At 39.8% G+C, this 22,952-nt stretch overlaps 1 protein-coding gene across 1 annotated transcript; it reads left to right on the top strand.

Moving 5' to 3' along the window:
• The first annotated feature begins 4,069 nt into the window (after positions 1 to 4,069).
• Positions 4,070 to 22,442, top strand: sptlc2b (serine palmitoyltransferase, long chain base subunit 2b). Its single transcript, XM_044329402.1, has 12 exons — positions 4,070 to 4,315; positions 7,540 to 7,734; positions 8,028 to 8,182; positions 9,098 to 9,246; positions 10,139 to 10,263; positions 11,739 to 11,832; positions 12,440 to 12,545; positions 13,696 to 13,915; positions 15,152 to 15,278; positions 18,045 to 18,180; positions 18,507 to 18,636; positions 19,809 to 22,442. Exons 1-12 carry the CDS (start codon positions 4,097 to 4,099, stop codon positions 19,920 to 19,922), a joined length of 1,770 nt encoding a protein of 589 aa, XP_044185337.1. The 5' UTR covers positions 4,070 to 4,096; the 3' UTR covers positions 19,923 to 22,442.
• Positions 22,443 to 22,952: the final 510 nt, after the last annotated feature.

The following is a 22,952-nucleotide window of genomic DNA, read 5'->3' as shown; positions in this document are numbered from 1 at the left end:
GAGTGGATCATTGACTCGGATGTGACTTGCACTTGCTCTGGTTTGTGCATGAGCGTAATTCCAAGCAATCAGTATGCTCGTTTATACTCATTTAAATGGTTACTTGTGTACTATTGTGATTTCATCATTTGTTATCTACCACATTTAGACCCCACTGAAGTATGAAAAATGGCTGCTTGCCTCGACTTCCTCTCTGGCAGCGTTGGGTCTTAATAGGCTGTCGGGGGAATAGGAGGAGAGATTGATTCTCCTGATGATTTCATTAGATGACATCAAAGCAGGGAAATTGCAACAGAGAGAGCGGGAATACATCCTTGGTGAATAGGAAATCATCTGTCATTTGAATGGTACTGTAAGAACATCAGCAGTGACATGTAACCTTGTCAATGGAAGCACAGTAATTATGACATTTTCCTCAGTAGGGATGTTAATGTCGGTGCACCACATTGGGCTACATTTAGAGATAGTTGATATTTAGTTTTTGATGCAATAGGAATGCAGGAAAATACTGACAACACCTAGTTTATCATAGGTCAGATCCAAAACAGGATTGATATATGTGAATAGTTATTGCAGTTATATTTATCTGAATGTAGGTGGTCAGTCATCCAGGTCATGTGTGGGGTCGGATTGAAAAGCTCTAAATGTTCAAGGCCTACACTAAAGAACATTGAAGTGGAAATTTGAATTCTCCTCACTTTTTGTGTAAGGAAATATAATTATACTGTAACTTTTTTGCATATTTTTCTATTTTTCTTAAGCAGATAAAACCAGGGCTGGAAATAATACTAGCTTAATTAGCCTAGGCTAACCAGTCCAACAGCAAGCTAGGCTAATGAGTGCATACTGAATTTACATTCATCAGGTAACCAAAAACACAACTTACAAATGAATACTGCTGCACTGTGTCTGCTGAATATGGGCAATTGTTTGCTAAAACGTTCACCATAACAACTTTTTACAGTGATAATTTGTCAGCCGAGCTTGATACGTTAGCACATTCCTACAACATGTACTTTTTGTTCATGTTATTTCAATACCTGCTGAGTCATCAACAGCTCCCACACAGTGCTATTTGTTCCATTATAGCTAGTGTTAGCTGTCACTCTTTTATGGGACCAGACTGTCAAAACTCACAGCAACAGTTAGTCCTGTAACCACCGCAGTCCATATAATTCTGATTACAAGACAGAATAATGTACAGAGTCACAAAAAAATTAAGAAGTGCGCAAATCACGGATGGGGATTGAGAAAAGGTGAACAATGTTAGCCTCTCTGCGGGTTAACTGCCTGTGTGTCTGTTGGAATTGGAGTATAATTAGGAACTTGACCACCTTGGCTACTGATTTCTTTACAATTTTAATTACAGTTCAAATTTGAGATCAGACATAAGCACAAGGACCTCCTAGAAATGATATTAAAACGATCCTTCTTCATCATCTGTCACTTCGTCAGAACTCACAAATCAGCTTTTTTGGTGAATGGTGAAATGTCTTACAGACTGCACCTACTATATCTGTACTTACCTATGCTGATCTTGTTTTTTTTACACGCTAGACATTGGATTATTGTTGCACATGGCTCCGTTGAGAACAAAAACATAATCACTGCAGGCAGGTTTTAGACATACACCATGAACAGATCATTCAAAATTGCTTATTCGTTTCAAGTCAGCATGATTTTCTCATCAGAATGAATTCCAATCACCATTAAAGCTTATTGCAGTGTCTGTATCAATGAGAACACATCCTCTTTCCTTTTAACCCTGCCTCTGATCCTATTAAAGCTGGATCCTTATCACCTTTATCAGGTTTGGAATGGATGGGAGCTTAACTGCCTCTGTTCACATTGGCAAGAGCTTTCAGGACTGATGTTTCATTATTCTGCACTCAAGGTTACAACCTTGAGAGGAAACAAAAAGGAAAGGCTTGAAAAATGATTAGAGAATCAAATCATCAGATGTTATCACCAATGCCTTAATCATGGATGTCACACCCTAGAAACACTGGGCTGCACACCAATGCCACCAAACACCGAACTATAACCCACAGCACCAGCATAACCTCTATTTGTAAGTCTGTTAACAGAACGGGCTCAACCTTTGTGTGGCCCAACAGTGCCATCTAGGAGGTTGAAAACAGGAGTAGGTTTATGGATCTTTGGCCTGCACATGTTTACACTATTTCCACATGAAAATAATCCAACCCAACACACAAGTAAGCATATGCAAATAGCAGAGGACGGAAGGGGACACGGTAAGATCGCCTTTCGGGTACTACTGTATAAACACCTTACACCTTATCAGACACACACGCAAACACACCAGGGCCTCGAGCTGAGCGGCACGTTTCAAGAGAGTATGTTTACCAAACAGGAAGAGACCAGGAAGTACAACCTGTAGGTCCTCCGCAAAATCTGGACCTTGACTCCAGGAAACACTCCTATTGTTTTTGTACTCTCTCACACCAGGGGCCTTTTTCCTCTCCATGTACCTGAAGTTCTACTTACTTACTTAAGTACAAGTACAAAAAGTATTAGAAGCAAAATATACTTAAAATATCAAAGGTAAAAGTACTCATTAAGTGGCAGAATGGCCCTTATATTATTGGATTATTAGCTAATTGAGACTGTGCTAAATTTAACATACTGTTGGTTAGTTTAATCTCTAACATTGCATCATATTTTATAACCTGATCATTTGTTTTGTAGGTAAAATATGAATCTTCAAAGAAACTAGTACCTATAGATCTCAAATAAATATAGTTGTGGAGTAAAAAGTACAATATTTTTCTCTGAAATCTAGAAAAGTAGAGGAATAACGTAGCAAAGAATGAAATTACTCAAGAATGTAGTTACTTTCCACCACTGGTTAATAACAGGTTTTTCCTCCCCCTCAGTTTTTCCGTTGAATTAATGTAATGCAGATACTGTAAGATAGAGGATAGTGTTGTTTACACAGACTGATAAGGATCAGATATAAGGTCTAATGTCACAAGGTATCACAGGCCCATCAGTGACATGCTGTGTTTGTTTTATGCAAATGCCAGTTTTAACAGCCACACCATAATCCACAAAAACATTTCACAGCCAAGCACTAAAGGTTGGGGAAAGAGGTGAGAGACTTTTCCCTAAATTCTCAGATCACTTTAAACCATCTGAAATACTACACGAATGAAGACTGTTCGGTGTAACTCTTCTTTTTTCTCCTGTGGGAATCACCTTGAAGACAGCCTTGACCCTTGTTTTGCAGCTCCCAAGCCCAGGTGAGAAACTGAGTCACTAGAAACGGGTATTCAGTTCACGCCCAAGCAAAGGTTATTATGGGTTATTTCCACGGGTTGGGCTTCAGGACGACCCACGCCGGAGAGACTGTGACGTCTAGCAGAGAGTTGAGAAATAGGGTAAGAGTTCTCACACTGTTCCTACATTAATGTGCCACAAACATCGTCATACAAGTGCATCATTTTTGAATCATTGTCACGAAAAACTTGCTTTTTTCTCACAAATAGAGACAATTCCGTCATTAAAATTTTTAAAATGTCAACTACTCCTTCTACCCTATGAAATGGCTCCAAACTATCTGTGATGTCCATAGACTGTATAAAAATAGGTGATGTCACAAATCATGATTGTATAGGTACACGCCTTGAACTCAGATTAATGGTGAGCGCAGACAAACTTTTCCTCCTCCAGCAGATTAATGGTGAAAACAGCCTTCTAGTGTCAAACTCTGTCATTCTGCACAATAAAAGTAAAATGTCCAACAGAAGAAGCGAGAAGAAAAACACTTTTTTTTGAGGGGAGTGGGAGTGTCTCTGTAGTTACTCATTGAGCAGATCATGTTCATTTCAGTAACAGTGACTAAATAAACTTACTGTACAATTTACAACATTTCACCCCACCTAATATCAAGTGGATGACCTCACAATTTAATGGTTTATCCCTGCCACTCTACTATTTTTGCTAACTAGTGAGAGGTGTGTCTGTGAGAGTTATCAATTGTCTGTATATAGACGATCTTTGTACGGGACAACACCATTGGCCAATGAAATTAGTGAGGGGGCGGGGATAATCTGTCTTCTTCTTGAGCTCATACATGACTTCACGATTAACGTTACACAAGTTGGGCCGCCTGAAATCTGAAATATCCAGTAACAGTTGGTCGTTAGAGATGACGGAAAGCTCCGCGAACAAGCTGCTAAACGGAGACGCCTGTCACCGGACCTCGAGTGGTAAAAAATCGAGCAAAAATGGCATCGTGAAGAACCACTGCCTGTTTCAACAGCCACACAAGTACCGTCGCCCCCGGGAGAAGGTAAGGCCCCAACCGTCAACGGCTCAACGGGGGGAGCGCCGTAAACAAGCGACGCTGTGTTCGGCGTGAAGTAGCGGAACTAGTTTGAATTAAAACAACAATGTCATGCTGCACATTATTCGTCTTTTGTCGTGTTCATAGTGAGGCCACGAATTGCTTGCTCTGCTGTATTCGTTTTATTTACAGGCAGGCGAAAGTGTCAGATGACGGCAGCATCACGTCATCTCACAACTAAACAGTGTAACGTTAATATAATTAGTTAATATAATTAGTTTGGCTTAAATAACTAATTATAGCAGCCTATGCCAAACGTACCTTGTTCTGTCCTAATGCAACATATTTCTAGCTAGCTGTTATCAATTACTCCCCAGAATGTAACTTCTAGTTCTTAGTTTATCCTCTCACGTGGTTTTTAAAAATACTTTATCATCATTCATATTTTAATCTATTTTTAAAAGGCAATTTTAGCCTCTTATCAGGAGTTTGCTGGTATTAAAGCTGCACTTAATTGTACCTTTCAAACTTCTTGTATAGTGATGCATGCCACCTGATCAGGGAGGATTGTAGTGGTGGCTTTTTTGTAACCTTACACCCTGTTGTTTCTGTGCTCATGTATGTGTGTGTGTGTGAGAGAGTGTGTGTGGGGTGAAGGTAGACCGGTCTCTGTTTACACTGACTCTTGTCTGAAGAAGACCAGGGCCCTGTTTTGTTATTTACCACAGAAGCTGCCTGTCCGTCTCCAGAGAGAGGAGAGCAAGAGCGGGCCTGGTTCCACATGACACTTCAGCAGGAGAGGAATGTCTCCAGGCTGTGAAGGGTGTGGTCCTTCCTAGGGTGGAATGAAAAGAACTGAAAACACAAGAGAGTGTGTGTGTGTCTGTGTGTAGTGGTGGAGGTTGACATTCATGCCTTTGTTTTTTTTTGTTTCAGTTGTTTGGGTTCATACAGAATCATTCGGGAAAATCTTAAAATCACAAACACACACTGTGTTGTATACAGTGAGAGAAATACTCTAGCTTTTTCATGTAAAAAAAAAAACAAAACAAATTCCAGACTTTTGACAGCGCTGCTGATTTAGTCATATTGTGGATTTACACAATGAGATCCAGATGCCGTAGTTGTCATACCAATTAGATCCTTATGCACATAATTTCTTCATCCTGCCAGATGTAAAGAGAGAGAGCTTCAGATTGTATTAATACAGATAATGGCATCAGATACCAGGCTGACACTGGTTTGTACCAGGGAATAGCTAGCACTGAATTTCCTAAATACTAAAATTAAGTGTTCAGAGCGCTAATTAATTTAAACATTTACATTTTTCCATGGATGATTGTTGTATAACTTGAGTGGAGGCAGATGAACTTGACTAATATGTCAGTGTATTTAGACAAAATGTATTTAGTAATACTCTAATACTGGGATTCTGATTTCAAAAAGTGGCATCACGATATCTGCCAGTTCTGCTGGCTCTTGACAAGGCAACTGAAATAGCTGGACATAGGCCTGTGAATGCAGGAGAAATCAGAGAGTGGATGAACTCTGTGAACTGTGTCTCCCCACAGGACAAGTACAGTATTTAAACCACTTTACAGTGAGCCTTGGTCTCAGTCACAGACCAGTAATACATTTCCTCCTAGGTCAGGTCCCCGGCTGAATAATTGACCTCACTTTATCGAACCAACCATAATTCCTATATGGAGGATATAGGAAAATGGTTAGAAGCAGGATTTTTATGAGCAGGCAGGAGTAAACGATCTCAGTAACAGCTTTCAGCTGGGATCATAGTGTCAATAATGGCTCAGTAAAGATGAGCTGTGCATGGAATTGGCAATGAGCGGGGAGAGGATTTACGCTGTTGTTTACTCTCTTTTAGGCCTAATGTAAAACATCGTGCACACCATGTGCAAGCTTTTCTTGTTGGGTCTGCATTGTTACATGATCATTGTCTGTTCAGCTTCCGAGCAAGCGTGTGAAAGAGCAGATTTTCTCCAAATGTGTTGGTCGGATGCTGGCCTCAGGACAGTCGCTGGCACAGGCCTTCCTCTTTTCAGTCCGTGTTTGTCTCCAGGTAGAAAAATTAAGCAAATATGACGTCAGCTGAACTGGATTTAGCTGCTGTGGTTGACATTAGTATGCGACAGTCTCTTTTGAGCGGTGATTGGATGTGAATGTGTTTTTGTGCTCCATAGAGGTCTCAGTTTAGTGACAGTGTGGACTGCTGGGCTTTGAATGTATTTTCCTGGCTCTTTAGAGGGAAGGACCTGTTTGACTGGCTTTAAACACACACAAATACACACACACACACACACACACACACACACACTGCAGTGCTCTCCTGTTCCCTGGCTCAGAGGTATTTCTTGGAGAAGCATGACTGGTCACATGAGGTATGGTTGCTAAGCTGCCGGTTACAGTTTGTAATGAGTGACCACCCTCATTTGTTTAGTGTTGGTTTTGTAGACAGCCAGTCTGCAGTCCTGTGAAAAATGATGCTAGTATTTTGTTTGTTGTTGTTGTTTTTGATAGCCTATAGATTATCAGCTTAACATTTAAAGAGACCTGGGCTCGCACAGAGTTTTGTTGAGCTCCTCCAATGTGTGACCATGTTTATATGGTCCCATAATCCTAAATCAATATTGCTATTCATAAAACTCAATGAATTAGAACCCTGGGTTGATTTCCATTTTATTGCTCACTGGTCTGTGGGGACACAGGCGTCGTTGGGTTTCATGAATAAATGTGCTTATTGTAGCCTTTATTAGGTTCCTACCTAACTCTCTTTCCAAGTAAAACACAAGTTTAGCAAATCAGCCCAGCTGTCGTCTAGTGTGTGCCCAGCTTATACTGGATTGGTCTGGTCTGCTTTCTGTTGCAATTTATTGGACTGCCTGGTGTGTCAGATTTAATGAGTAAACAGACCTGAAGCGTTGGTAAAGCATTACCTTTTTAGAGGAGAAATAGCCGGCTCTAGGAATGGCTTTTTTTTAACATAAATCTTAAATCTGTGCCTTAGGCTTAGCAGTGTTTCTAAAACTTGGTCTTTGGTTAAACTCTGACGAAGACTTTTAAAGTGCAGTGAACTGTGATTTGTAATTCTGAAAAAAAAATCCATATTCTCTGTCTGTATGCCACATCGACAGCACAATATTACGAACTGTTACCTGTTAATTTTAAAGAGACTTTAAATTCTAACATCTTTTTTTACTTTATTTGTCCCACAGAACCAAAATGTCCCATATAACTCCAGTCTGTACAAGAAGCCCTATGTGGAATCGTTTGAGGAGACTCCTCTACTGGTGGCCGTGCTCACCTACATGGGTTACGGCATTCTCACCATCTTTGGCTACCTCCGAGACTTCCTTCGCCACTGGAACATCGAGAAATGCCACGTGGCCCGGGAGAGGGAGGAGCAGAAGGTAAAAGCTGTGTTTACATTTCAACTTTTTGAATACAAAAGTTGATGGAAAAATAAACTGAAAGCTAAGCCATTGCCATAGTCACTTCACGCCCTCCGCAGTCCTTTGAAATAGTTTTGTTTGAAAAGAAATTGCAAGATAGGGCTTTACTTCAATTTTGGATATCTGATCCTAGAACAGAACCGTGATCAACTTTCCCTCCTACCACATAGCTGATAGAAATTAACTATCATCTCTCTATTGCTCCCATTTCCTATGCGGGCCCTTATAGACGTTGTTCTTTTCCTCTGCAGGATTTTGTCCCCCTATATCAGGACTTTGAGAACTTTTACACCAGGAACTTGTACATGAGGATCCGAGACAACTGGAACCGACCCATCTGCAGTGTCCCCGGTGCCAAGATGGACCTGGTGGAGAGAGTTTCCCACGACTACAACTGGACCTTCGAGTAAGTCGCGGCCCTGTGGTTGTGAGCGTTTGTTTTTCAGTGTCTTGTATGTGCAGCTTGCTCAGTGTTATATTCGAATTAAGGCACTGTCATTGAAGGCTATTAATCCCTCAGAGGTGTGTGTTTTTGCGCTTCTGATCCTTAGTTCACCAGGAAGTTCATTGATTTGCATTTATGGTCATTGACCTTGTATTTCTGATAGGGAGAGAGATATAAGATATGACACTATTATCTGTCACATGGCACTGAACAGAAACACTATACAGCATTACTAAAGCAGAGTATTGAAAAACTTTGACAAAAAAAGCAATCCTAAGCAAGCAGTCACAAAAGTTTGTGAATATAATCTAGCATGAATGCAACTGAGACAGAACTAAATTGAAATAAATGGAATATATTTTATTGTCCCATACTTTTACTGTCATTTTATTCCTTCTTGTTGTCTAAAGGAAACTGAGCACTTCTGACCACTGATCCACAAGAATAGCTTTGAGTTTTCTGACATTTAAAAGCCCAAACATAGAGTAATATACACGTCCATAGACAAAACACACAGAGGGAGTGCAGACAAACTGTACTGATAACGGTGCACATTGTGTCATATTTCTATATTTATCTAGTTGGTATGTGTGATATGCACTTTGTTTTTTTGTGGTCTGTGCTGACGTCTAACAGCTGAACTCCCTTGCGACAATAAAACAGTATATCATCACAGTGCCTGATAACTGTGGCTATTAAAGGACAACATTGAGCAGGAAATGGTTGCCAAGCAACCAGGGCGGAAAGGCCTACATGTTGAAGGCAATTATTTCTTATTAACCTAGAGCCAGCGTACCAATTCTCTGTTTTTGACTCTCACTGTCTCTCTCTCTCTCTCTCTCTCTCTCTCTCTCTCTCTCTCTCTCTCTCTCTCAGGCATACAGGCAAAGTTGTGCGGGACGTCATCAACATGGGCTCATACAACTACCTCGGCTTTGCGGAGAACACAGGGGCTTGTGCCGATGCTGCCATTGAGGCCACACAGAAGTATGGAGTCGGAGTGGGCAGTACTCGCTGTGAGATGGGTAAGGATAAAAGGGGGGAAAAAAATCAGATTGTTAAGAAGCTTTCTTGATTTATCATCCCCCGAGAGAGCTTTCATTAGAAAAAAATGAGTTCTCAATCCATGAATCAAACGGACTTCCTGAAAACCTCAGAAGGCACTTTAACAGCTGCTCCTTCTTTTGTTTGGTGCTCTTTCAGGATACAAGGCTTAAGTGGATTTGAAGGACTAAAAGACTGAGTATGAAATATAGTGATGTTTTGTGAAAGCTTTGAAGTTCAAGTCCTTTTCAGATCAGCGCCTAGTTTGATACATTCTCCTTTTGACCTGGGCAGCTACTGTTTAATTTATCACATTTAATCTTTTTATCTTTTGCAAAAGAGGAAAACAAACTCGAAGTAACTCATAGCGAGAGTTTGTGGGTTTAGCTTAACAAGAGTGAAATGACCTCACTGTTATCACTTAACATATAGCAGGTGTTTCAAAATGAGTGTTGCACTGAAATAGGGAGGCAACTAACACTTATGCCCACTATTTTCTCAATTTAATTATGTTGCCTATGAAAATTCAAAAAGAAATGGAAAAATTCCTATCACAACTTCACAGAGCCTAAAGTGATTTCCTTCAATTGCTTGTTTTATCCAACCAACACACCAAAACCCCCCCCCCCCCCAAAAATCAATTTACTATCATATATGATACAAACAAGCAGAAAATCCTCATATCTGAGAAGCTGGAACAAGCAAATGTTTGGAATTTTTGTTTGAAAAACGACTAAAACGATAAAGTGATTATCCAAAGTTTTCTACATATGACTTTCAGTTGACTTATAGTCGCAGCTGTAGACTGAAGCATGTCTGTACATGCGTAACGGCACACTGATGAAAAGCCGTATATACTATTGTTGTTTCTAGGGAACTTGGACATCCACGAGGAACTGGAGCAGTTGGTTGCCAGGTTCCTTGGCGTTGAGTCATCTATGGCTTTCGGCATGGGTTTCGCAACAAATTCCATGAACATTCCTGCTCTCACCGGGAAGGTATGGAATTTCATTCACTTCCTTGTTTTTTTTCATTCTCCCCTGAACATTATATCCCTCTTGATTTAATCAGTTAAAACAATTCAGTGTTTATATAGCCACAATGAGCTTTGTACCCATACTGTAATGTTAAGTGCCATAAACAATTGAACTGTTAAGATAAAACACTATTTCCTGCATAAATGAAAACAAGCTACATGTTCAGTTGTACAGCCAAGCTTGAAGAGTTCAGACTGTCCCATAACACACTATTTTCCGGCTGAAGCTTTCAAAACACTCTTGAGTGTAGGAGTTGGTGCTTGATATATGATAAATCCCTGCCGCTGTTGTTTTAACCCCAAGTGACTCGCACAAATCTTTACTTGCGTCCTTGCTTGCTCTTTACTTCTATAGCCAAGGTCTCTAGAATAGTGTTTGAACAGGAAGTAGACACTGGAACTGACAGGCGTGTCCTGTTTGAGTTTAGAACACGTTTCCTGAAAACCATATGTGTGAAAACCAAAAAAGCAGATTGACAGAACACGAAATTGAAACTTACAATAAGACAGATTTGAGTCACCGCCCTTGTCACAAGGGCTCGTAAATTCTGGACTAAGTTGGTCACTTTTCTTCTAGCTCTCACCTTTTATGTGATGGCATAATTGTGTGTTGTGTAATAAACTCATTTATTCATTGACCAGAGGATACGATTTGACCTGTGCTAATGTTTGGGTGTGCTGACCTTCTAAACTAGATAACATGTCAGCAGCATTTATGATTTAATAAAACTAATTCCCATCCAGGAAATATCTTTGCCTGAAAACCTATTTTATCTCAGACTGTTTCATTAACCAGCGCCAAAAGAGGTGTGATTACCAGATAAATATGTAGGTCATATGAATTATATGACTTGTTAGTGGCTAACACGCACTACTTACTAAAGTTGCCCGGATACAATCAGTGCATATGGATATGAAACTTTTATTGATAACACAGGCAAGATTGTACTCAGATTGAGAGAAACCTGGTTATGATTCTGTATTATTTGTTATTAATAGTTTGTTATCGCTTTAAATAATCTAAGTCTTAATTTATTGTTTTCACAGTCTGTACAGATGTCACACAATGTTATGGGTGCCTTTTTTAATCATCATAGAAAACAATACTGTACATGGTCACAGTTACTGTATTAAGTGAACAACTTGAATAAGCCAGGTATGATCCAGACAATTCAGTCTTTGCAAATACTATTATCCCTCAAAGAAGGCGTGCACAGTCATTGCTCAACACTACAAAAAAAGCCAGCATGTGAAATCCTGGGTTTTTTTATAGTTTTGCAAGCAAACCCTCCAAAGAGGGTTGTTAACTTGAATATTCTTCACCCAATAGTATTTGTCTCATTAGGGAATGCTTTTCTCCTTACGTTAAAAAAAAAAAAAAACACTCTCTCTCATTAGTTTTAAAAGAACATCTGTTTTTTCTGTTTCTTGTTTTAGGGTTGTCTTATCCTGAGTGACGAGCTGAATCACGCATCTCTCGTGCTGGGCGCCCGCCTGTCTGGCTCAACTATTCGGGTCTTCAAACACAACAGTGGGTGACCTTCTGTAACTACAATCTTATTTAAGAACAGGCAGAGAGAATTGTAACCAAAGGCACAACCAAAGCATGCACCAACCAGAGAACATGGATGATTAAGAGTGTCTAAATTGGATCTTTCAACGCTGTCAGACAGGAGTGAGCTTTAATCTGCTTTACACAACATGAAACTAAATACATTTAACATGGGTGTGTTTTGCAGCAAGTTACTTCACTTAATGCAAGTTGTCTACTATACTTGTTCTTTACTGTACTTTTATAGCACTACATTTACTTCACTACTACTTCATCATTTTTGTATTTACCCTGTTAAATCACAGTTATGTAATAAAAGGCAGACACACACACACAGTCACAAAAAGGATCATAATCCAACTCAAAGTAAACAAGCAGGGACCAGGCAAGGAAAAGTTCTCAATGCTTCAAAGGGTTGTGATCATAAACTATTGATACAGATCGATTAATTAAAGGATGCTCTTTCATTACTTAAGTTGAATGAAGTCTTAGATAAACTTCGGATCAAAAAAATCTCTTTGTACCATTTGTTCAATATAAACTTAAAGCTGCAGCTTGTTTTACCTAATACCCCTCTGTATTGTAGACATGCAAAGCCTGGAGAAGCTCCTGAGAGATGCTATTGTACACGGGCAGCCGAGAACCCATCGGCCCTGGAAGAAAATTCTCATTGTGGTGGAGGGCATTTACAGGTACACATCATAATCATTCTCTCACACATGTACAGCACACTCATACAAACATACAGGCTTGAAAATTGCCTGAGCTAGACAATCCACTCGTTAAAAATTAAGCTAAATGGGTTCTATTTCTGTTTTACTGTTATTTCACAGTGAGTGTTTTCATAACACTACTCTATCACATTACACTGTTTACTGCCAATTACTTGACACCTACAATTTTCTGGGTTAATCTTAATTTAGAGTGATTGGCAATCATTTTATTTGTACATTTGCAAAAGGGCAAAATAACACTTTTCAAATAGATAGTAGTGTAAAGCATTTTTCTAAATTCTTCCTGTAGAACTGCTACTGGTTTAAGACATTATGGTGTCACAGTGCAAAGGTATTGATTTACTAAGCCTGCCATAGGTCCTCAAGGCTGTTTTTATGATGTGAACATGGCCCCATCTTTACTGTAGCAGCAAACCCATTTGCAGTAAAACAGTGAAGCACTTTTACAAGATAACTGAAACAATATTTCAGCAGATTCGAGTTCAATGTAAGAACATTTCTCTATATCAATTTGAGTTAATGCTACACTCACCTGCTGACTTTGCATAAAAAATACTCTACAAAGGCATCTCCTCATGGGACAAAATGTGAAAACCAATTTCACAATTCCCAGTTCAGTTCCCTCTGATGAAAACGCTGCCTGATTTTATGGTGTCTGAATATAAAAAATAATGGCAGTTTAGAGGTGTGCCTGCTCTCATTTAAGCATAATGTATTCCTTGTTCTTTCGAGTGTACTTAGTATATAGGCAATCAATCCTGTTGATCAATAAAGTTCTCAGAGAAACTGCCTGACTTAATCAATGTCCTTTACTAATGCAATGTTAATGGAGTCTCATTTCCACCAGGATTTCTAAAGCAAACGCTTCAACAGCTAAAATAGACAGCGCACACACACACATGCACATCTAAGCAAAGGTTAGGCCGTTGTCTATAGGGTCACATGTTCCCTCAGATTACAACAGTTTGCTTCTGTTAGAGTTGGATTGTAGTTATCAGGTAGTCTATCACATGCAGAGAAACTCCTTATCTATTACGTCTATGATGTCTGCGACACTATTGAGTTGTGGGACCTTTCTAAATTTGTTCATCATTTTCTTATCCCGAAGTATGGAGGGGTCCATCGTACGTCTGCCAGAGGTCATTGCTCTGAAGAAGCGCTACAAGGCGTACCTCTACCTGGATGAAGCCCACAGTATCGGAGCCCTGGGGCCTAATGGCAAAGGAGTGGTGGACTACTTTGGCCTGGATCCCAAAGATATAGACATCATGATGGGAACGTTCACGAAGAGCTTCGGTGCTGCCGGTGGATACATCGGAGGCAAAAAGGTTAGTGGATACGCAAAGGCAAAAACTCAAGCTGTGAGTTGAGACAGAGAAAATGACGTCTTCTCTCGAGGCGTGGAAATTTGGAAACCTAATGCTTAAAATATCTGGAGCATTTAGTCATCCTTCTCTTTTTGGACCTTAGCTAATCCCTGATTGTTAAGACACCGCCTGTTGTGTGTCATTCAGTCATGATAATGGTCAACACCATTTACCGGCAATGGGAAATTTAGCTTCCTGTTTTCCTGAAATGGAATTGATTGAGTGTAAGTGTAAGCTGCCAGTTCCCCTCAGGGTAGAGCTGCAAACAAGTCTGTAATTTTGTGCCACTTCAGTTGGCCTGGCTTAAGGAAATCAGACAAAGGAACTAGCTTATTCACACAAGATGAAACAACATATTTAGCAATACATCAAAACAGAAATAACTGGCTTGAACATACAGAGATTTTTCCACTGTGCTGTTAAATTTGAAAAATATTGGACTGGAAAGTGCCCAGATGATGGCATAACGACTGAGGATTTGTTACCTTGAAAATGAAGAAACCTCTCTGCTACACCTTCAAAATTTCAGTTCAATATATTTCAAAAGTCGCTTATTTATCCTGTTACATTTCCTCCTGTATAAGGAATGATTTTAAATGATGTAACATCAGTAACCCATAACCTTAATAACACACTTCTATAATTTGGATACCATTATCCATCCATCAATTATGAAAAGATGTTTTTTACTGAAACAAAATAGAGGCAAATTTTTTTTTTTTTTTTTTTCTCCTACCTTCAATTTGTTTATCATTTTAAGCCATGTGTAATACTCAGAATCATCTTTAATGGCCAAGTATGTTTACATATGGAAGGAATTTGACTCTGGCTTAATGGCTGTCAATGTATTTGCACTAAATAACAACACAACAATCTTCAGAAATATACACAAGGAATGACTATAAACTGGTGAAACAGTTTCTGAACTGTAATTTCCTATGTGTAAATATAGGAATATCTGTAAATATTCCTATGAGGACTATCTGACAGGGTTTATATCTCAATTTAATTTATTTCTAATGTATCTCAGTCAAAACTGTATTAATACCTGGTGATTTGATCCAACACTGCTTGCTACGTCGCAACAATCGTCTCACCTCTTTATAATCTATTCTATCTTCTACTGTACAGCTGTATTTTGTTGGCATCAGTGTGTTTGTGCAAATAAAAACAATTTTAATGTAATTTCTCTGTCAGGAGCTGATCGACTACCTGCGGCGCCACTCTCACAGCGCCCTGTACGCCACCTCCATGTCCTCACCTGTGGCCCAGCAAATAATCACCTCTATGAAGATCATCATGGGAGAGGATGGGACCACACTGGGTAGGTGCCAGAAAACGAAACCAGTCACTTAAAGTGCATCTTTGCATTGGCAGCAGGGTTGTGAAATGAGTAGAGAGGACACTTTCAGCAGCTTTCATTAAAATTTGTTGTGGCTCTCTATGACAGGTAGTTGTCGGACATTATCTTTTTATGATGGTTACCATTTTGTTGCTGGTGCACCCACATTGTATGCTGAGACCTTTTGGGTGGGCAAGATACACAGAGCAAGTGGAAGTGTAAAATGAATATTCGGCTTAGCGCAGCATGCCAAATTGAAGCTAGTGCTTGGTGTTTCCAGTTTTTCCACTCATGTTTTTTCAGTCTGATTTGAGAATTTATTGTGTCTTGGTATTTGACGTTACCTTCCATCAGTGGCCACAAGATGGCAGCATAAAACCATGGATATCTGTAAACCTGATATTTGTAGCTGAGGACTGGAGCAGTTTCTGTGGCATTCTTTTTTTTTTATTATTATTATTTCAACTCATCAATTTTACCACCTTTTGTACTTTGACTCTTTCACACTGAGTGCGCTTGTTTATCTTGTAAATGTTTCATTCTTAGCCAAGTGCCTGCCTACTGATATCATGGCCAACTAGCAATTATTTACCAGTAAATAAAGGTGTGTTTGACTGTCTTATCAAACTATATGACATGTGGAAACCAATTCTAGATATGATGTAAATGCCACATGGGTCAATGCCCTTCATCCATTTACAATCGCACCATATTATTTGCAAGAATTTAGTAATAGTCAGGTCAGTTTTTGAACCTTTGTTTTTCTAAAATGTCAGCAGTGACAGTGGGCTTTTCCTGTTGTTACTTATGTATTATTTGGGGTAAATGTTGTTTACTACCTGATATTTTGAGACATTTTATGCATCTCTTTTGCTGAAGAGCTGCTTAAAGATTGCAGGTGATGTTTGTTTTTTTTCCCACTACAGAATCTGATAAGGTGAGGTTATACCAACAGAGTATTGAGTCTTCTCAGTCTTTTATGTTTCAGTATGTGCATTTTTTAAGAACTGATGGCTGGTGAGTTTCCCTGCTTCTCTGTGATTCAGCTCAGTCTGATGGAAGTTCTTGAAGTGGCGGTATGCTGACTCTACTACACTCCCCTTTATGGCTTTCAGATGTATGTTTCTTCTTGTATGTGTGCTCTTTTGCCTTCACGCTGGGTACAAAGCAGCATGGTGCTGAGGGTCAGAGATCTGCGCAGATCAAACTCTGCTGGACTCATCTCCTACACACACAAACAGGTCACTAAGACTTGTTTTTCTTGCAGGGCGGCGCCTCTTCAACTCTTTATGGGGCTTGATTGATGCAGTCTCCTTTTAAAACGCCGATAGATCAGATTTCCTTACCCCCTCAGTCATTTCAACATTACGTACAGGAATAAACACCTGAATCTGGTTCAGCGGTCAGGAGCAGCCTTTATAGTTTGGCCTTTCCACAGCGTCGTCAACTCTGTCACTAAATCATCTCCCTGAGAAGAGAGGGCCAGACTGGCTGACCTTGCAACATATCCTAGCCTGACAAGTTTTCTTTGTAGAAGACTAACAATGGCAGTCTGATTGGTTGCAGTCCTGTCACTGTTTGAAATCCAAGCCTTTGAAGATTCAGACACTGACATGAAGTTGAAGTGACAGTCGAACTGCCTGCTAACAGTTTGTTGCTGCGTTCAAGTTGCTAAGGACGGCTGTTCATGGTTCCCGGCACAGGCCCGCATCAAAATGGACTTTCCTTCAATATGAAAAGAATGCTAAAGCCATTTGAGAAGCGATCCTGTCTGAAAATCATATGCTACTGTGTTTTTTGCCAGCTGATCACTCACTTCTAAGAATAACTTTGGAATCTTTGGCCATAAAAAGTGTCTGGATGAATATAATGTCGGATTTTGTTGTGTCTCAGGGTGCTTTGAAGCCGTGGTGTTTATACGCTGTTTTTCACCACAGTCAGGCAGATGTGTGTTGCTATTGGCGCATTGTACCCCACGGTTATTTGTTTGGGTAAGATGCTATCTCTGGAGGCTTGCCCTGAGGCTTCAGAGAGTGAATCCACAGTGTGTATCAGACTGACGTGTGAGGATTGATGCCTGTTTAGTTTCAGCCCCCTTGACCTCAAACTTAAAGAATCCTGTTTGTGTTCAAAGGCAAGTGCTGTAGACGAGACTCGACTATCTCGGGCTCTAGCTGTCAGATGATGTGCATGTTCTGCAATTTAAAAGCAGGCTAAATAGAAGAATACACAAGTCATGAGTGGAGAAAAGGCTCTGCAGAAGTACGTGCTGTTTTTTTTCACTTGGCCTCTGGTCAAGAGCTGATGTTTCACTTTTATGAGGCTCACAGGCATAAATAATCACTAAAAATAGTGTTGTAGCTTAAAGGTGTTTTCATTTATTCTGACTGATTACACCTCTGCACAGGCTGGAATTTCATGAGGTCACTAAGCTTAATGTACTAATGAGAATGATAGACTAACAGGAGAGTGAGGAAGGTGTCAGTCAAGCACAGTATGTAAATGCTTACACAATCCTGTGGTTTAATCAGGCAATATCATTGAAAACACCCATGTGGGTGCAACATGGGTGTGTGATTATTTTCTTGATTAACTGATTAATCATTTTGTCCATAAAATGTCAGAAAATTGTGAAAAATGTCTTAATACGTGTCTTATACATAAGTCACCATGGTAATTTAACTGCTGTCCAGCCAAGCTTGCTTTGAGTCACCTTGTGAAAAACCCCTCTTTCTGTTCCCATTCCAGGTGCAGATCGCCTCCGACAGCTGTCCGAGAACACCACCTACTTCCGTAGGAAACTCCGTGACATGGGCTTCATCATTTACGGCAACGATGACTCGCCAGTCGTACCCATGATGCTCTACATGCCTGCCAAAATTGGGTATGTGATTCGTTTCCTTTTCACATTGTTTCATTTTTTTTTTTTAGTAAAAGTCCATTGCTGTTAACATCACAATTAAGAGACTTAATAGGAAGAATCTTGAATGATTTTGGTAAGACAAAGGCTTATGCTCCGCTTAAAAAGACTCTGCTTTCTTACTCTTGAGTCTTTTCACAAATAGAATCTGACTTAATGTGTGGAAAGTTGTTTATGATTTCAGTTTCACACATCAAACACCGGCTAAGATGTGGTAACGGCGGAGAGGTCAAACCATCTTCAGGCTTGCAAAGTTTTGCTGTATGAGTAATCTTACCATCGCATTTCAGGGCATTTGGTCGGGAGATGTTGAAGAGAAATATCGGCACAGTGGTTGTTGGCTTCCCAGCAACACCTATCATCGAGTCGAGAGCTCGTTTCTGCGTCTCGGCTGCCCATACCAGAGAGATGCTTGACACAGTAAGTCATCCAATAAGTCCAACCGCTGTCTGGTCTGATCATTATTGAGGTTTTTATATCAATAATCCTTAAGTCAAAAAATCATAAAAATGCAGTTTGCACCACAGTTGCATTCACTGGGCTGTTGTCATTAGTAACATGATGCTCATATTTGCCAAATTACTTCTTTCAGTGTTCGGGGAAATGAACAAGATATTCTTTAAAAAAATCTGATGATCTGAGCTTGATGTTTTTATTGAACTTCCAATCTACTTATCATCCAAGATGTAATGAGAAAGACACTCAAAATCTGTCTTCTTCACCACTGGATCCAATTTAAGAGGATGTTGTTACAGAACAGACTTTATTTGTTGAAGTCTTTAATTTTATACTCAGCGTGATATACAACTTTGGATCCACAGATGATCATGTATCCGTGCTCTCAGTAGACTTTTCTCAGCAGCTGATCGACTATATCTGCCTGCCTCACTGCTGGCTGTCAGTTTTTTTTTTTTGTGTGTGTTTGTCTGTCCACGTATGTGTGTGTGTAAGCCTGTTGAATAATAAGGGCTCTCAATATTTCCTTTATTATAAAAGTACTTGGAAGGCCAAGCTGTCTCTAAGTATTACAGCGTGGCTCAGACAGAGACTTTTATTTGAGCTGCTCTGTCTCTCCAAAGACACTTCATTCATCTTGCTGAGGAGCACGTCAACACCGTTTGTAATAGTCCATTTAAAGGGCATCAGCCTGCCTTTGTAGAGCACTTCGAGGAGCCGCTTTTTCCGTCTTTGGAAAACCCAGCCCTCGCTATTTCTCAAACCATGGAATCAGAAAAAAGGTCAGGAGGAAGGTAAATTGTTTCCAGGTGCCCCTGCAGTGTTGCAATGCTGATACAGTCTACTGTGGAAAGAAGTGGAGGAGTTTCTGTTCAGTTGTGGTTTATGCAGCGAGCCTCCTGTTCACCTTTTGCTTCAGAGCCCACTCTCCTTCACCACACTGACATATTCAGTGCGTAGAAATCCAAGTGTGATTAAGGCTTATCACTCCATATTTCACCTACAAACCCAATCCTCTTTGTGTCACTTGTGTATTCCGCAAGGTTTTTTATTGTCTGGTTATCTTAATTAAGTTTGACTTGAAATAATGTCTTATTGGATTCGGATTGATGGCATTCTTCCTGTTGTTTTGCCAGGCATTGGAGGCCATCAGCGAAGTGGGCGACCTGCTGCAGCTGAAGTACTCCAGACGCGAACTGCCTCTTCCCTCGCTGGGGTGGATGTCCGAGGAGAGCCTGCTTCAGGACTGAGCCACATCATCCCCCTTCCTGTCATATCTATCCCCAAAACTCACTGTTTTCCTCCTCCCAAGTTCCATCCACATCCTTTTTTTTTTTTTTTTTTTTCCCCTGATAACCCTTCTTTTCCCCCTCATTTTCCTTTTGAGCCAGACCCTCCACCCCCTCTTCTCCATATCTAATCTCATATCAAACACCAGTGGACTCAACAGAACCAAAGTCTTAAGAGGTCTGACCTGTTTTTGAGATTCACCCACAGCAGGGGAGGACGAAAATCCCCCATCATCATCATCATCATCTTTCCTCGTCTGTTGTCACAGAAGCGTGTTGAGAGAATTTCCGTTCGTCCTAACTTATTGTGACTGCATCGGTCTAACGTCGAGTCTTATTCTTGTGTGCACATTGAATTGAATGTGTATCTTATTTGTGCAATAATAACAACAATATGGAGTTTCTTTGTAATTCAAACAACCTAGAGCAAAGTGGACTGATTTTTTTTTTTTTTTTTTTTTTTTTTACCCCAAGAGTTACTACTTGTGCATTTGGGAAGAAAAAAAAAACCTATAAAAAAGTCAGAAATCTGATCAGAGCAGTTGCTATGATGTACACAAGAGGAAAAAAAAATGATATATGTAAATATTATTTATCACGAACTTGGTAGTGCTGCCTTAGGGTAGCATCCCAAACCTCAAAGAGAGATACAATATTTCACAGGAGTAACATAAGCATGTGTTGTCCATATGTATTTATCTGACGGCTTTTTTCCTAATCACTTTTACTTGAATATGGAGCGTATAGAATATTGGGTTCTTTCCCTAACCAAAGGATATACTGTATATGTATAGATATATTTTCTACCTTTCTCTTAAAATGCAAAGCAGATGTTCCAAAAAAAAAAAAAAAAAAATTAACAGGGAAAGAATCCCAGGGAGCAAGACTAAGGAATATTTTTTACAACTTATTTTCTATAAATATTTTTCAGCCTTATTTACTGTTTACACCTGCACTCAAAAACTTGAGCCCAGTGTCTTTAACATTTCTATAAGCTAATGAGCTACATGTGTGATTTTTTTTTTTTTTTTTTTTTTTTTTTTCTCTCTCCATCATTCTCACTCAAGTGCTTTCTTGTGCATCAGTGTTGACACGATCTCTGAGCACGGCGACACACTGTAAATTAGATCTGTATGTATGACGATGCTGCTCCCACGCTTATCTGATGTACAGACAGCTTTATTTATTTAAAAAAAAAAAAATGTCTCTCAACTTTTCAGCTATCTATTTTTGTGAGAAATGTAACCGTTATCTGAAAGGCAGCTCCAGATGTGTCCCAATGGAAGGTGCGTGTGTGTGCGTGTGTGCGTGTGTGTGTGTGTGTGTGTGTGTGTGTGTGCGTGTGTGTGTGTTTTAATTGACTACTTGCGTCTTACTTCAGTGCAGCACTACTGACAGGCATTGTGAATGCACAGATGACGTAGTCACTGAAATTTGCGAGATCTGTGTTTGCATATGCTTCAAGTGTCAAGTGTTTTCTGTCCCGTACTGTATCATCTTCTGGGATGGCATTCCAAATCAACTCGCTTTCACTGTCAAGTCTTCGTTTTGTTTGACTGTTTTTTTTTTTTTTTTTTTGTCTGTCTGTCTCTGTCTGTCTGTCTGTCTTTTCCGTGTGAAGTCACCCCAAAACATAGCATACATGTCGCCGTTAAACATCCCGCTCATGTCTGCTCGTGTGTTTTTATGTTCTATCACTTTATTGATGTGAATCGGAGGCTGCACCAGTATAGCCAGTGAGAAAACTGGCCATCATCTGGCAATGTGACCATTCCTATAAATGTTCATCAAAGTGATTAAACTCAACGCAGGTTTAGAGATGCTTTTGTTGATGTTTTTTTGCACAGCACAACAACTTTTTGGGGTCTTTTTTTTTTTTTTTTTTTAAACTGTACATCCATTAGAAATTAATCATTGTTGTCTTTGAGTGAGTCATTCCAATATTGTTGTTTTTCACAGAAAATGTCTTGAATAACAACTCAGTGATGCATTTGCTTCAATAAATATTCTATACAAAGGTGAAACATGACTATAATCTGGAATTGCACTCTTCGGAAATGTGCTACGATATAAAGAATTTTCTCTCCGTCAGAGTTTCCTCTCAAGCTGTCTGCACAACCGTGCAGTATGTGAAGTCTCTACATTTCTGTCTATGGAGGCAAAAAATGTAATTGCAAACAGCAACACGACTGTTTCTCTCAGCCAGGTTTCCCCCACTGACACCGTGGAATTAAAATACAGATATACTGTAGTCGCTTGGAGCTCTTTGATGTAATGTGACAGTTTCCAGTCTACCCACAGCAAATACCTGTGACCTGACCTGCAGTGACCATTTGAAACTTCCTTATCAGCTGCTTTTGCCCTTGGAATTGTGTTTGGGTTGAAGATAAACCACTTAGAGGAGTTTGAAAAGCCATGATGTTTGTTGACATTGCTGTTGGTAACAGTGCTGCAAAGATTAAATCCCTTTATTTGTATCAAGTTCTGGATTGGGTTTGTGTGTATTTACAGCAGGCGCAGACAGACTGTAGTCACAACTTAAAAGTTCATGACAAACATATTATAAAGCCTGTTTGACTGATAAGTCACTGACATCCTGCTATTACACAGCATTCCACACCAGCCATTCACTACAGTCTGCAAGTGGCATTTTTTCTGAGACAGTATGCAAGTGGGGTGAGATAACTACTTGTTTCCAGAGTTTAGAAAATGGCAAAACACGCCTAAAGAAATGATATGTGATTTAGGAGATTGTTGTAGGAACAAGGGAAATAACCTTGCACGGCAGTGTCAAAATATTTTACTTTAAAAGTGAGTGTTAAAGCTTGAGTATCAGATTAAATGTGCCCAAGTTTGTAAAAATCCACTTCATATCCTAGACCACTGTTGGCTATAATGAACCTAAACCTTGTACCTTCACAAGAACCCCAGTGACCCAACGCACCTCCTCTCCACACAGCTGTGAGCAATGAGCATCCCACCCCCAACTCC

The sequence above is a fragment of the Thunnus albacares genome, chromosome 16 (genome assembly GCF_914725855.1).
Source record: "Thunnus albacares chromosome 16, fThuAlb1.1, whole genome shotgun sequence".
Lineage (NCBI taxonomy): Eukaryota > Metazoa > Chordata > Actinopteri > Scombriformes > Scombridae > Thunnus > Thunnus albacares.
Note: the sequence above shows the minus strand (reverse complement) of the source record. Positions and strands in the feature narration are given on the sequence as shown.

What these genes read in the sequence shown, in the direction of transcription:
- sptlc2b (XM_044329402.1), top strand. Translation starts at nt 4,097, where the DNA reads ATGACTTCACGATTAACGTTACACAAGTTGGGCCGCCTGAAATCTGAA. An exon ending in CAGTACTCGCTGTGAGATGG is followed by an intron (nt 9,247 to 10,138) that starts GTAAGGATAAAA and finishes TGTTGTTTCTAG; the next exon opens with GGAACTTGGACATCCACGAG. An exon ending in TTCCTGCTCTCACCGGGAAG is followed by an intron (nt 10,264 to 11,738) that starts GTATGGAATTTC and finishes TTCTTGTTTTAG; the next exon opens with GGTTGTCTTATCCTGAGTGA.